The following is a 14,868-nucleotide window of genomic DNA, read 5'->3' as shown; positions in this document are numbered from 1 at the left end:
GGGAGATTCGAGCGTTACACCTTCCTCTGTCTGTGAAGAGGTCGTGCACTAAATGTGATTGAACTCAAAGCCTGGGTACTGTCCCTGAGCTTGTGTGCTCATGGCTGGTGTTCCACCACTTGAGCCACGGCTGGCTTTTGAAGGTTAATTAGGCAAAAGAGCCTCAAGGGCTTTCCTGCCATCAGGATCTCAGGCTCCTGAGTAGCTAGTATTGCAGCTGTGGGCCACTGGGGGCCGCCTAAGCCCCCATCTTTAAAGTTTCAGGTCTTCTGGCCAAGAGGAGTTGGCAGGTCACTTGTGCACAGAGGACCAGGCTGGTTTTCTAAACCACGGTCCCTCATTTTAGATGGGGCTGCTTTCCCTTGGCAACGCCTTCCCTTGGCCGGGTAAGCCCTCAGGACCAGCCCTCCAGCCCGGGCCCCGCGTGGCCCTCAGGCCGGCTCTGTGCGCGCCTCCGCACCAAGCCGGGCTCGGCAGGCGCCCTGCGCGGACGCTGGGGAGTGAAGACGCTGGAGGTTTACATGCCTGGGTCCCGAGGGTGAGGGCAGACGAGTCTGCCGGAGAAGAGCGCACCCCCCCTTTTCTTTTTTCCCAGCTGCGGACACCTGGGCGCAGAGAGCGGAACCGGGCTGTCCCCAACCCCTCCGACCCCCACGTTCCGGCCGGGCCCCCGCGGAGTCCCCGGGCGTGCTAACAAAGGCTGCGGGAGGCCGGGCTTCGGTCGGCGGCCTCCTCCGGGGCGGGGCAAGGGGCCGGGTTAGCCGCGATCCAGGTTAAAAGGGAGGAGGAACAGGCGAATCCGCTAACTCCCCGCAACTTTCCTAGTGGCTGCGTCGGGGCCTGGGGCGCAGGGGCGATCGGCGCGGAGAGGGGCCGCCGTGGAGAGCCCTGCCCGAGCCCGGCCACCGCGGACTCCTGCTGCCAAGTAAGAGCGCTGCCCGGGCCCCCCGCTCCCCGGGCTGCGGGCCGGCGCGTGTCCGGGCCCCCTCCCCTCCCGCGGGCCGCCCCTGCCCGGCTCGAATTCTTGGGATTCCTGGGATGGACGCGGCTTCCTGGGATTCGAGGCTTCTAGCTTTGGAGCGCAGTGCAGGGCAGAGGCTTCCCCTCCGACGGGGCGCCCGGCCCAGTCGCGCCCGCCTGGAGCGCCCAGGGCGCGATGTTAGGGGTCCCCACGGCTGTGCTTCTGGCAGAGAGGTGGGGACCGCGCGAGGCACGGGGGTGGGGGGGACATCCAGGGAGGCTCCCAGCCTACCCCACCCAGGCCCGTGGAGTTGAATCCTCCTCGAGAGCCCCAGGGCCATCCCCCTCTCCCCCGCCCCAGGCAGAATCCGGGGCTCCTGAGCTGTAGCTGCTCGTCCATGCTGGAATAGAAAGGGTTGAAAGAAACCTGTCTGTCCTGACGGAGACCACTCCAAAGCGGAGCAGAGCTGGGGATGGGCAGACAGCGGGACGTGGAGGGGAGGAGGGGCGGGACTGGGTGAGTCCCAGTGTCCACTCGTGCTGCATACATGAAAGCGCTCTCGGCCAGAACATGCCCCACATTGGTGTTTTCTCCTCCTCAACCGGGCCAGCTGCGGAGATCTCAAACCCAGCCCAATCTTTACTTATTCCAGAAGAGGAAAAGTGCTAAAGGTCAGGTCAAGGCTACTGGGAAGATCCGTGTAGACCAGAATCCATCTCCATTTCCAGACCCTCCCTTTTCCTAGAGCCCAACTGGCCCATGTGTCCTCTTCTGGGGAATCTCTTATGACGCGTGTTGGTACTGGGGTTTGAACTCAAGGACTTGTTTGCGCTCTTGCTCTGCTTGCTGGATCGCAGTGGATGCCCAGTGGACCACTCCAGCCTGGCATTTTGCTGGTAGATTGGAGATGTAATCTCAAGAACCTTTCAGCCCCATTGGGTTGGATCCTCAGATCTCAGCCTCCTGAGTAGCTAGGGTTGTAGATGTGAGCCCCTGGTGCCGTTTTATTTATTCCATCTTGTGTACTACATGTACTTGGGGTGGAAGATAAAGAATTCATCCTCCTACTCAGTTCCTAGATAAATATCTGACTCATGGGACAGACCCTGCTTAGATGTGTGTGTGTGTGTGTGTGTGTGTTGGTATCAGGGCTTGAACTCTGAGTTTTGGACTCAAGATTTACACTTTATTACTGGAGCCACAGCTCCACTTCTGGCTTTTTTTTTTTTAATATTAGTATTGGTTAATTGGAGATAAGAGTTTTACAGAATTTCCTCTCAATCCTCAGTTCTCAGCCTCCTGAGTAAACTAGGATTATCTCCTTTCCTGGCTTCCCCCCCCACCCCGTTTCTTGGTCCCCAGGGGGTGGGTTGACCATCATACACTCATGACAAAATGCGTGTATCTTTTGGACTTGGTGGCTCTCAGGGTTTTCCTCAAATGGACAGGCTCTTAGTGGTCTTCAGGCATGCACATGCATTGGCTTGTCTTCTTGTGATTTTGTGCAACTCCATCTAAGGTCACTGGTCACTTAGCTATTAGTACCAAGCCCGATACTCTGATCTGCAGACACTCTGATCTGAAGACAGAGCCTGCATGTTCCCGCCATGTGCATGCTCCTGAGAGACTTTGTGAGGACGTCCCCGGGACCTTGCCTGACCTCTCGTGATGACTTCCCGAGACCATGTACTCTGGCCACCCGGCCAGTTGGGGAGGCATCATGTGAGGAAAACATTTTCTGTCCTCTGGACCTGACAATCAGAAGGCTTACCAATATCCTAGGAAACTCTGCACTGTCTACGGAATCACTTTATCCTGAAACTTTTTCAAATATACACAGAAGTAGAGCAGTACACAGAATGAGTCCTCAGAGACTTCTCTCTGGGTTTCAGCCTTTACATCAACATTTACATACAGTGTGTTCATCATCTGTCCATTTCTCTCTTTTTTTACTGATGCATTTTATTGAAGCCTGACACCAAGTCGTGTCCTGTCTCTATATATTTCAGTGTGATTGCTGAAGGTAGTGAATAATTCTGACACCATTATTACATTTAAGAAAATGAACACAATGTCTTTGATCTCATCTTTTACCTAGTATGTATTTTAAAGTTTTCCAGCTTTTCCCTAAACGCCTTTGAGGTGGAGCTGAATCCTGTTGCATTGTACAATTTATTTTGTTCTTATTGTTATCTGCATCTTACCAAGTCCCACTACAGAGTAAAGTGAGGTGAGACGCATATTTGTTTTACACTAGGGAACTTGAAAGGTTCAAAAGCTGACTTGCAGCTGGTGGCTGGTGAGTCAGCTGCTTCCTGAAGAGTACAACTTGGCTTAGTTCCTGTCTATGCACTTGCTATCAGAAATGCTTTTGTAACCATTTAGCACTTGACATAAGTGAACTGAAAAAGCAACTTGATGCTTTCGTCACAAGTGTTCTATTTTCGTTTTGGTTTTTCTTTCTTTTTCTTTTTTCTTGGTACAAGAGTTTTAGCCAAATGGTGGTTCATGCCTATAATCCTAGCTACTCAGGAGGCTGAGATCTAAGGATCAAGGTTCAAAGCTAGCCTGGGCACAAAAGGGCCTGAGACTCTTATATTTAATTAACCTTTAGAAAATGGGAAGTGGGGCTTGGCTCAGGTATCGGGTGGTAGCCTTGAGCTGAAGAGCTCAGGGACAGTGCCCAGGCCGAGTTTGAACTGAGGGCACAGCACTCACCCTACCCACTATGCTAGGCAAGCTCACTTTTTACCCCTGCTCTGTGTTGTGTTTTTTTTGTTGTTGTTGTTGCATTTTTGCCAGTTCTGGGCTTGGGCTCAGGGCCTGAGCACCGTTCTTGGACTTTCTCAAGGCTAGAGCTCTACCACTTGAGCCTCAGCACCACTTCTGGATTTGTTTCTATGTATGTGGTACTGAGGAATCGAACCCGGGTCTTCGTGCATGCTAGGCAAGCACTCTACCCACTAGTCCAAACTCCCGGCCTGCTCTGGTTATTTTTATGATAGGGTTTTGTTGTTGTTGTTGTTGTTGTTTTCCAGGGGCCAGCCTGAGCTATGTTCCTCAGTAACACTTCCTGCTGGAGCTCAGATAATCGCCATGCTCTCTTGCCATGCCTATGTGACTGTGATGGGGTCCCATGAACCTTCTCAGGTTGCCTCAATTTGCAATCCTCCCAATCTCAGCCTCCTAAGTAGCTGGAATTATAGGCCTCACACACTGTGCCCAGACATTGTGCGCAGAAGAAACTTTGGGTTCCATCACTTGAAATACTTTCGGTAGTATATTTAATAATATAATCCTGTGTATTTGTGGGCTCTGCAGTGTCCACTTTGTCGATCCAGGGATGGAATTCGTTTTTACTTCTGGAAAGTTTGAAACGTTGCCGTGTACTGTGTTCTGTGGTGCATCCATGAAGATGAAGTGATGTATCAGTGTTGTGTTAAGTATTGTTAAGCAATCTAGAGGCGATGTAAAGTGTAAGAGGGAGCATATGTGGGTTATATGCAGACACTGCCCTTTTGTACAAGGGATTTTGGTCTTTGAGGTAGATTCCGGACCCAGTCCCTCATAGAAACAACTATATAATATTATTTGCATAAGGCAATATGCTTTCTCTTTAGTTTTTTTCATCGCCAGTATTCCTGTCAGACAAGCATAGACAGCTTCTCTGGTTGTTACCAATGAGTTCGCCAGGGGCCTTGTGTCTGCTCAGATGGAAATCATTGAGTAGGTGTGGAGAACTCTTCAGAAGCTTATAGCCTTATAGTTCCAAACCTTAAGAACTAGATAGTTAGGGCTCTAGAGTGTAGAAGCTGGAGACTTACAGCCCTAGGTCACCAGGCTAGAGGCGGAGTGTTCTGGGTTCTGACTGCCAGTGGCTCGGCCCATCCTTGGCTCTAAGAGCAATCCTTTGCTGCAGCAGTGAGTGCCAGCGAGTGCTGCAGCTCCTAAATCTTGCATATTTGGACTCAGCCTTTAAGGAAGCTAGTACAGCTGCCTCTGAGCCTCAGGGGTTGGGGCCTTCATCTTCAGAGCTTGGCAGTTTCCAAGAACATTTGCAAAGACCAAGGACTGCAGTCTCTGCTGCTGCCTCTCCTGCCTTCTGCACTCTGGGCTCTTTGCCTGCTGTAGCCTTCTGGATACCTCCACCATACTTCATCAGCCTGTGAGGTGACAGCTGCTGCCACCTCGACTGCTGCCCTACTGTGGTTGTGCTATCACAGCCCACTGGACTGAGGCTTAAAAGAAAAGCCATTTAGGAGAAGCGTTTTGTTGGGCCTAATGCTGAATGCTCATTGACATTACAGGAAAATGTCTCTTGCCTGATTGGCAAAGTGAGCCAAACAGCATGGTTATATGCCAGGAAGGTAGGTGTGGCATAGACGTAGCATGCAAATAAAGGATTGTATTTGCACCAACCTCAGCATGGCTTCCAGTTTCATCAATCACAGGCTCCGTGAAGGGACCAATCACAGGCTGCCTTGCAGGAGGGCTCATAACTAGTCCCACATTGCACCAGTCAGCGTTCCTTGTTGAGGTGCTGCAGAGTGCTCCCTCTCCCATCTTCCATGAGAAGAGCTGTAAGGTCAGCTAAGGCTCACTGAGGCCTGTCTTCCCCGGAATGCTGTCTTCCATGGCTGCATCTCGTCTGAAATATTGTGGCTGGAGCAAGGCCTCCAGGAGCTGGATTCATGGCTTTATTTGCAATGGTTTGTTTAGAGTAACTAAAAAGATCTGGGTTGCCATCAGAGAAGGGGTTGTTTGTCTGGCAGCCTCAAGGCAGCCAGGCCTAAGGGAAGGCTCTCTTCTCAGTATGACCCACTCCAGGAGTTCATTCATTTACACAGAAATACATATTCTAAGACCCTGATAGTGAAGACTTAAACAAAGCTCAACCGAGCAAACATTCTCAACAGCACTTAACAGTGCTTAACAGCATTTGCCAAGGCTTAGCTTCAGCACCAGTGCCCTAGAGAGAGAGGTCATATTCTGTATGCCCCAGGCAACAGTTCTCCTCTGCCACCCTTAGTGTGTGGCTAGAATAATGTTAGCTTTGTGTTAAGCAAATACAGTGACATTTCCCTGTTGCATGTACACCTCAAGAGGAGGTAACACGCCAACCACTTGTGAACAATTTGATGTGTGGTTTCTTTATGATGCCCTTAAACTTGGATGCATATGCCTTTTCCACCCTGACCCTTGTCCTGATATACCGTTAGTGGACGTGGTTAAGCATAGCATGGCTTTTCAGAGGGCAGGACTCAAAGATTGTCTTCCAGATACTGTTCTAAAACATTTTGAAACTAAATACAAGTGTAAAATTGAGTGACATACACTTTCTGCTTTTTTGGGGGGGAGAGCATAAACTAGTAATAAATTCCTTCTTCCTTCCCTTCCTCCCTCCCTCCCTCCCTTCTTCCTTCCTTCCTTCCTTCTTTCCTTCCTTCCTTCCTTCCTTCCTTCCTTCCTTCCTTCCTTCCTTCCTTTTCCCTCCCCTCCCCGGCCCTCCCCTCCCCTTCCCTGCCTTCCTTCTAGCATTTTTCTGGTTAGTTGAAGATGGAGTCTTACAGATAGATGTTTTCTGCTAAGGCTGGCTTTGAGCTTTGATCTTCTAGGTCTCATTCTTCTATAGCTAGACTTGCAGATGTGAGTCACTAGCTTAGAATGTGTGTGCCAGCTCTGGGACTTGAACTCAGGGTGTAGGCACCTAGGTCCCTGAGCTGCTTTTGCTCAAGGCTAGTGCCCTACCACTTGAGTCTCAGTGCCATTCTGTTTTTGTTTCTAAGTAGTTTACTGGAAGTAAGAGTCTCCTGGACTTTCCTGTCCAGGCTTTGAACGGCCATCCTGAGATCTCAGCCTCCTTTTTCTTTTGTGGGCCATGGGGTTTGAACTCTGTCCCTGGGCACCATCCCTGAGCTCTTCACCTCAAGGGTACTGCCCTACCTCTTGAGAAACAGCCCCATTTCCTGTTTTCTAGTGATTAATTGAAGAGTCTCACCTTCTTTAGTGCCTGGGCTGGCTTTGAACCGCGATCCTCAGTTATCAGCCTCCTGAGCACCTCCAGGTGCCGGGCTGGAAGTTTTTAAATGCAGGTATATGAGGGCCGGGAGTTTGGCCTTGTGGTATAATGCTTGCCTAGCATGCACGAAGACCCAGGTTCAATTCCCCAGTACCACATACATAGAAAAAAGCCAGAAGTGGTGCTGAGGCTCAAGTGGTAGAATTCTAGCCTTGAGAAAATCCAAGGACAGTGCTCAGGCCCTGAGCTCAAGCCCAGGACTGGCAAATAAGTGAATGAATGAATGAATGAATGAATGCAGGTATGTGAGTATATGCTTAAACACAAAGGAACACATGTGATATTCTAGATTAGGAAATTGCAAGTCCAAAGACTGGCAAGTGCTGTAGAAGGTGTGCCCAGATGCACCCACCCCAGCCAGCTGGGAGATTGGTGAGCAGGTGTGGCTAAAGCTCAGGGTAGCAGGCTGCAGTTGCTCCTTGTTATGGTGAAGAAAGCAAAGCCCTCCTGTTGCTGGTGGTGCACGTCATGCCATGTTTGGAGACTCAGTGAATGCTAGAATGAGTCTTAGAACAAGACACAGAAGAGACTTAGCATCACTGCTAATCAACAACAAAGGTACTGAGCAGCCCATCCCCTCAGTAAGAATAAGCATTTGCAGGTGAATTCAAGCAAGGTGTGAAGCATAATGAAAAAAAATGGTAGCAAGAGTTTATTCAGGTGAAAGTGTGGGACACAATAAGGCTGCAACTTGCAGCAACGCTTCAGAGCCCTGACGCCTTGTTTGGCTGGGGTTTTATTCATGTAAGAGTTGCTGTTGAGCTGCCTGCCTCTGGCAAGAATTCTGGTGCGCAGGTTGATTGACAGCTTGTCTATGATGTGCATCTGCACATGCATAATTTTTGCTATGGCCACCTGTGCACATAGACAATCATATTGAGCAGGCTCTACCGGAAGTCCTGGGCACTGCCAGCCAAAAGGTCACTGTCGGCTTATGGTTCTTGCCTTTTGCCCATGTGCATGAGATAGTGGGGGGTTCTGTTTGCCACACAAACCCCCTTGGTGATCAGAACTTAGCACTAGCTCGTCTGGCCCCAGGAATTTTTTTTTTTTTTTTTGCCAGTCTTGGGCTTGAGCTCAGGGCCTGAGCACTGTCCTTGGACTTTCTCAAGGCTAGAGCTCTACCACTTGAGCCTCAGCACCACTTCCAGCTTTTTTCTATGTATGTGGTACCAAGGAATCGAACCCGGGTCTTCATGCATGCTAGACAAGCACTTTAACCACTAGGCCAAACTCCCAGGCCAAGGCCCCAGGAATTTTACCATCATCTTTCTTAGCTCTTTTAGGTGGACTTGCTACTGGATGATCGTTTCTTTGAAGGTCAAGAAAGGATGCCTTGTGGGCAGATCCATGCCCAGTGCCCTGGCAAACCAGGGACCTTCTGTTTGCTGTTTGTCTCACCTTTAGCCTCCACAGGAAACAGCCTCATCAAAAAAAAATTCCACTCAGAGCCAGAGGTGGTCTGTGGGGAACCTGGCTTAGTCACAACAAATTATGCCAACAAAGGCCTCTTTGGGAGGCTGAAAAATGTTCAGCTTGGTATGGTACCTTCTTTCCACCTCATTGTCCTTCCAACATTCCTGTACTGTGACCAGAAATAGCTGGACTCAGGAAGAATCCTTAGCCAGGGATCAAATGGACCAGACAGGCCTGGCCATGCCTGCTGTCAGCGTCTCCATTCTCAGGTGGTTCCATCCTCCTGGTCCCCCCCGACTGCCTCCTGCAAAGGCACATATGCTCCTGTGGCCAGAAGCAGAGCCCGGGTTCCACGCCACGTGGGCCTCAGTGGGAGTCCTAGGCAGGAAGGGTCACATGGAGCTGCCTCCTCACCTCCAAGTCTGAATCAGTGGACATGTCAAGCACAGCATTGTGTCTGGTGAGACCTCCACCATGCTCCAGGCCCTACTGCCCTGAGCGAGGAAGTCAAGTCACTTAGGTGACGCCTACCTGGATACAAGGCCTTGTTGTAAAGGGAGAAGAAATGGTTCCCAAGGGGCTGGTTTTGGAGGAAGACGAAAAGGGTTAGCGTGACCCCAGGGAACTCTCCATGATCAGACTTGTAGAGAATGACTTTTTTTTTTTACAGCAGTCCTAAAAAGTAGATATTTATTTTCCCCTAAGAAGGTGTTTTTAAGCATCATCATTGCTCTTTTAAAGAAGAAATGCAAAGACTTGGAAAACCAAAGCGTTCCTGAGGTCCCTGAGCTAACAGGGTTGAAGTGGGATTTGAACCCTGTGCCACATGACTGTAAAAGCCCCAGTGCATGGCCCTCGAATCCATGAACAGGCAGCCAGGCTTCTTGCTCTTGGTGGAGGAAGGGTGTGCAAATGTGCAGCACCTCCTAACTACAGGAACCAATCCCGGCCTAGCAAACTCCAATAGGGCCCTTGGGGTGTGGGGCTGGCGTTAGCTTACCCCACTTTAAGTTCTAACCATCTTAAAGTGGGGGACCGCCGTGCCCTCAAATGGATGGAATTGAATGAGAGAATGTTGTCAACTGCTTAGTCACAAACATGTCCAGTGAGAAAGCACACTGGCGACACACCAAGCACTTTCTGATCCACCCTGGTCATGGCCTACCTCTTGGCAGTCACTGGCTTTTACCATCTGTCAGCTACCTCGGTCCCTAGGCCTGTGGGCCTTGATAGCGACCGCCCGGAAGTGCTCCAACCTCCCTGGGAGGGGATGTTTCCATGGAATATTATCCAAGGTGGGCTTCCTCTGCGAGACAGACCCCTCTCCTACACCCCCTCCCCCAGCCACACCCACCTGGGAAAAGCTCAGTCTGGCTTTGTGTGTGTGAACCAAATTCTTCATCTTCATCTGCTGTGCTCTGCTGATCCAGTTGGCAGACCTTGTTGCTTGCACTCAGGGTCAAGGTTCTGGAATTCCATGACAGGGGTGATGCAACTTCACTGGGACAGAATCCACCCTCCTATGTCTAACCACTCCCCCAGACAACGGCACTGATTGCCGATTAGTGTCTCCAACCACGTTTTCTTAATTTCTATCTTTCTTTGGTCAATACAAGGACTTGAACTCACAGCCAAGCCGCTGTCCCTAGTTTTTTGCTGCTCAATTGATGGTTAGAGTCTTGGGGACTTTTCTGCTCGGAGCTGGCTTTGAACCTCACTCCTCAGGTCTCAGCCTCCTGAATACCTAGGATTACAGATGTGAGGCACAGGCTCAAATTTCTTTGGTGAAATAAAAGTCTCTGGCCAAAGACAGGCAGATTAAGTATAGAAAAGACAGAGGCGTCTTCCATCTATCCAGATGTCCTCAGATGGACAGACAGGACAACGGGACACATTCCAAATTTACTTGTGTTTTCAGGCATCAGTAAAAGCAAGAGACCTGGGGTACTCGTGTTGGGAGTGGTAGGGCATTAGTGAGCCCCACCCAGAGCTGAGGCTTCCACGGGTGTCCTGGTATGCCTGGAAGACTTTTAGATAGATGCCAATGTGGAACTCAAATCTTACAAAAGCAATAACAACAAGCAGGAAAAGGCATGAAGGCATCCCCAAAAGCCAACAATCAGGCCACAGGAAATGCTCCGACTTTCTGGTAACCAAAGTAATAGTTAAAATATAATACTGTTTAGTCATTTTATTTTTAGGAATTTATCTGAAGATGACTCACAGTAACAAATACTTCCACTTTTCCAGTGTGCACAGCTGAGAAAGTACAGAAAGATAATTGTGACACTCCTGGGTCTGGTGGTACCTATCTGTAATCCTAGCCACTCGCCAGGCTGAGACCTGGCGACTGAAGTCCAAAGCCAGGTAGGGTAGAAAAGTCCCATCATCAATTAATGAACAAAAAGCAGGAAGCAGAACTGTAGCTCAAATGGTACGAGTACCAGCCTTGAATGAAAAAGCCAAGCAAGAGCACCAGGCCCTGAGTTCAAGCCCTAGTGCTGGAACCACAACAAACCAGTGATTTTGATGAATCATATGAATAAATGCTGTATAATCAAAGATTATTAAAGAACAGTCAGTGGGTATAATATCTCCAGTATTCTATCCAACAGAAAAAGCAGTTTACAAAGCAATCTGTAGAAAATCATTCCAATTTCTTTTTCTTTTTTTTTTTTTTTTTGTCTGTTGCGGGGCTTGAATGCTGGTCCTGGGCACTGTCCCTGAGCTCTTCAGCTCAAGGCCACCGCCGTATACCTTGAGCCACAGCGCCACTTCCGGTTTTCTTGTGGTTCATTGGAGATAAGCCTCACAGACTTCAGTGCCTGGGCTGACTTTGAAACTCAGTTCTCAGATGTCAGCCTCCTGAGTAGTTAGGATTACAGGTGTGAGCCACCGCAGCCAGCCAGCAATTATTCCAATTTTTAGAAGCAAATGTGTACTCAGGCACTGTCCCTGAGCTTTTTTGCTCGACTAGGGCTCTACCACCTGAAGTCATAACACCACTTTTGGTTTTAGGTAGTTAAGATGAGTCTCACAGACTTTACCGCTCAGGCTGGCTTTGAACCATGATCCTTAGCTGGGTCTGGTGTATTACAGCCTCCTCCCCTCCTCCCACCCCTGCCACTAAGATTTTTAGCAACCTGAGCTTATGACTTTTTGTGAATATCATCATCATATCATATTAAAGAACAGCTCAATAGAGTGCTTGCCTAGTAATCGAGTTCAAACCCCTGTACTGCACAAAAGCATTTAAGAAAAAGTAACGAGTATCTTTTTTTTTTTTTGTCAGTTGTGGCACTTGAATTCTGGGCCTGAGCGCTGTCCCTGAGCTCTTCAGCTCAAGGCTACCACCCTACCCCTTCAGCCACAGAACAATTTCCAGTTTTCTGGTGGTTAATTGGAGATAAGAGTCTCATGGACTTTAGTGCCCAGTCTGGCTTTGAACCACGATCCTCAGATTTCAGCCTCCTGAATAGCTAGGATTACAGGCGTGAGCCACCATGCCCGGCTAGTAATGAGTATCTTAACTTTTTTTATTACATTTTATTGTTGGGATAATGTATAGAGGGATTGTAGTTACATTCATCCGTTAATGGGTATATTAACTTCTTGAAATTGATACTCCTTCTCATATTTTTGTCCCCCTTTCCCTCCCCCTTCCACCGTCTTCCAATCATCTTGTTTTCCCCCTTCCCTTCCCTATTTCAATGAAACAAATAAGTGTATATGTATACCAGGTAACAAAGTCAGATACAGTAACCACATGAGATTAACTATAAATAGAAAAAAAGAGAAAAGAAGTAACTTCACATAGTAAAGTAAAAGCAACAATCACAAAGATAAACCTCTTATTCCATATCTTGAACTTCATTTTGTTTAGTCCCATCCTGTATGTACATAGCTTTTGAACTATTGTGATCCTCTGCTAGGAAAATCCTAGATATGTACTAATTATTACATACGAAGGAAGCCATGGATCTTATGCTCTTTTGGGTCTGGCTTACTTCACTTAATATGATTTTTTTTCCAAGTCTTTCCATTACCTGAATGACTGCATTACTATTGGTGTGGTCTGGGGCCAAGATTAAGTAAAATAATGGTTATTCGCAAAGGAAAAGAATAAGGTGTCAGTGATAAGATAAGCTAGGTGACACATAGTATCAGTGCTGGCTAACTGCTAAGTAACTAATGACTAGGTAGTTTATAGAGCAGGATAGACTAAGGTATGATTCACATCCAGGTGCTAAAGACAGTGTGGGTTCATAGGACTGGAGTACAGGATTTCATCATAGAATTGCTGCGCATTTCCAAACATTAATTGTGTCTAGAATGTTTCAAGTTGGTCATGCATCAGGAAAGCGAAGGGGTTGAGATCAGAGGGGACGCTTGGTGATGTTAATGGTTGTTAACTCTTCTGTTTGACTTGGCAATTGAGATGAGGATAAAGGGACAATGTACAGTGCCCTTGAGAGGTGGAGACAGAAAGATTGTAAGTCTGAGGCCAGCCTGGGCTCTGTAGCAAGATACCTTCCTCAAACACAAAAGCAAAGGGGAACGGGCGCCAGCGACTCACGCCTATAGTCCCAGCTACTCGGGAGTCTGAGACTGAGGAACACCATTCAAAGCCAGCTCAGATGAGATTCTCATCTCCAATACACCACCACCACCAACAACAACAAAAGACTTGGTAGTGGTGCTGTGGCTCAAGTGGTAGAGCACTAGACTTGAGCAAAAGAAGCTCAGGGACAGTGTCCGGGCCCTGAGTTCAAACCCCAAGACCAGCATAAAAAACAAACAAACAAACAAAAAAACCAAAGGAAGTTTGAGAGGGAGGAGGAGATACTGTAGAAGATGCAAACTCTTCCAGATTTCAGTCAGGATGCCTTGACTGGGACCTGAGGTCCTGAGTGTGTTCACTGATGTCCTGTAGCACACAGCCCTAGACCATCAGCCAGTTCTCCTGCTCACAGAGAACCCAGCCTCACCTGAGCAGGGCCTCGGCGAGTCGGCATTAAGTTACTACTTATATATGATATGGAGAGGGCAGGAAGGAAGGAAGGAAATCAGTCAGTCTTCTGAGGAAATAGGAAGGTGGGTGGCTAACTGGGCTGGGAACACACAGACCCACGCAGCCTGAAGGTGAGGTGGGAGGGAAATGGACGGGAAAAACTTTCCATGGTGAGCCAAGGAGAGCAAGAGGCGGCTGAGCGCGTGGCAGGGCCTGTGGACACGACTCTGACCCTAATGCCCCTGTCCTTCCTTCCAGGAAGTGCCTGCTGTTTCTCCCGCCCTGTCCCCCATCTGCTCCAGCCACAGGACCACCGGGATGGAGAGGCATCGGGGCCCCCGCCTCTGCCTCTGCCTGGCTGTGCTCACCCTCCTGCCCAACCTGAGCCTAGGACAGTACGAGAACTGGCCTTACCAGTTCCAGTACCCTGAGTACTTCCAGCAACCGGCTCCCGAGTACCACCAGCCCCAGGTGCCCTCTGACGTGGTCAAGATCCAGGTGCGCCTGGCGGGCCAGAAGAGGAAACACAACGAGGGCCGCGTGGAGGTGTACTACGAGGGCCAGTGGGGTACTGTGTGCGACGACGACTTCTCCATCCACGCTGCCCACGTCGTCTGCCGGGAGCTGGGGTACGTGGAGGCCAGGTCGTGGACGGCCAGCTCCTCCTACGGCAATGGAGAAGGTAAAAGCCTCTGTGCTTTGGAATCAAGCTCATACCTGAGCCATGGAGGAGCAGGGAGGGGAGGCCCCTGGCAGAGGCCAGATCATTCTGACCCATCCACGATCGCCCTGGTGAGGCCCCGGGGATGCCTGGTTAACCCAAGGTGACGGGCAGGGGTGCCTACCTTCCCAAGCCCCCATCCTGCCAAAGAGCTGTGCCAGCATCCCCGGGGAAGTCGTGACTTACCGCCCAATCCTCAAGGGCTCCCCACGCGCTGCTGTTCTGCCCACATGGAATTCATTTAGTGTTTCATTTTGTCGTGCTAGCACTAGTACATGAGCTCAGGGTCTCGCATTCTTTTTGTGTATGTGTGTCGGGGTCATGGGGCTTGAACTTAGTCTGGGTGCTGTCCCTGAGCTCTTTAGCTCAAGGCTACTGCCCTACCACTGGGCCTGGGCCTTGTCCCTGAGCTCTTCAGCTCAAGGATATCGCCCTACCCTTGAGCCAAGCCCCACTTTCCATTCTCTAGAGGTTAATTGTTAATTGGAGATAAGAGTCTCAGGTCCTGGACTGGCTAAGAATCTTGATCCTCAGATCTCAGCCTCCTGAGTAGCTAGGATTACAGGCATGAGCCACTGCACCCGGCTGGGTCTCCCATTATTGTCTGGCACTTCTTCTGGAGACTGGTGCTCTATTCTTGAGTCATATTTTACCATGGCACATATAAGATCATGGCACAA

General features: G+C 49.4%; 1 protein-coding gene across 1 annotated transcript in view; it reads left to right on the top strand.

Annotated features, from left to right (window-relative positions):
- Positions 1 to 822: 822 nt before the first annotated feature.
- Loxl2 (lysyl oxidase like 2) overlaps positions 823 to 14,868 on the top strand; it is a 59,315-nt gene continuing 45,269 nt past the window's right edge. The window contains exons 1-2 of the mRNA XM_090354324.1: positions 823 to 925; positions 13,726 to 14,149. Coding sequence (XP_090210450.1) covers positions 13,786 to 14,149 — 364 coding nt within the window. The 5' untranslated portion in view covers positions 823 to 925; positions 13,726 to 13,785. The remainder of the gene's footprint in view (positions 926 to 13,725; positions 14,150 to 14,868) is intronic.

Source organism: Megascapheus bottae, chromosome 20 (genome assembly GCF_031878675.1).
Source record: "Megascapheus bottae isolate mThoBot1 chromosome 20, mThoBot2.hap1, whole genome shotgun sequence".
NCBI classification, from domain to species: domain Eukaryota; kingdom Metazoa; phylum Chordata; class Mammalia; order Rodentia; family Geomyidae; genus Megascapheus; species Megascapheus bottae.
Note: the sequence above shows the minus strand (reverse complement) of the source record. Positions and strands in the feature narration are given on the sequence as shown.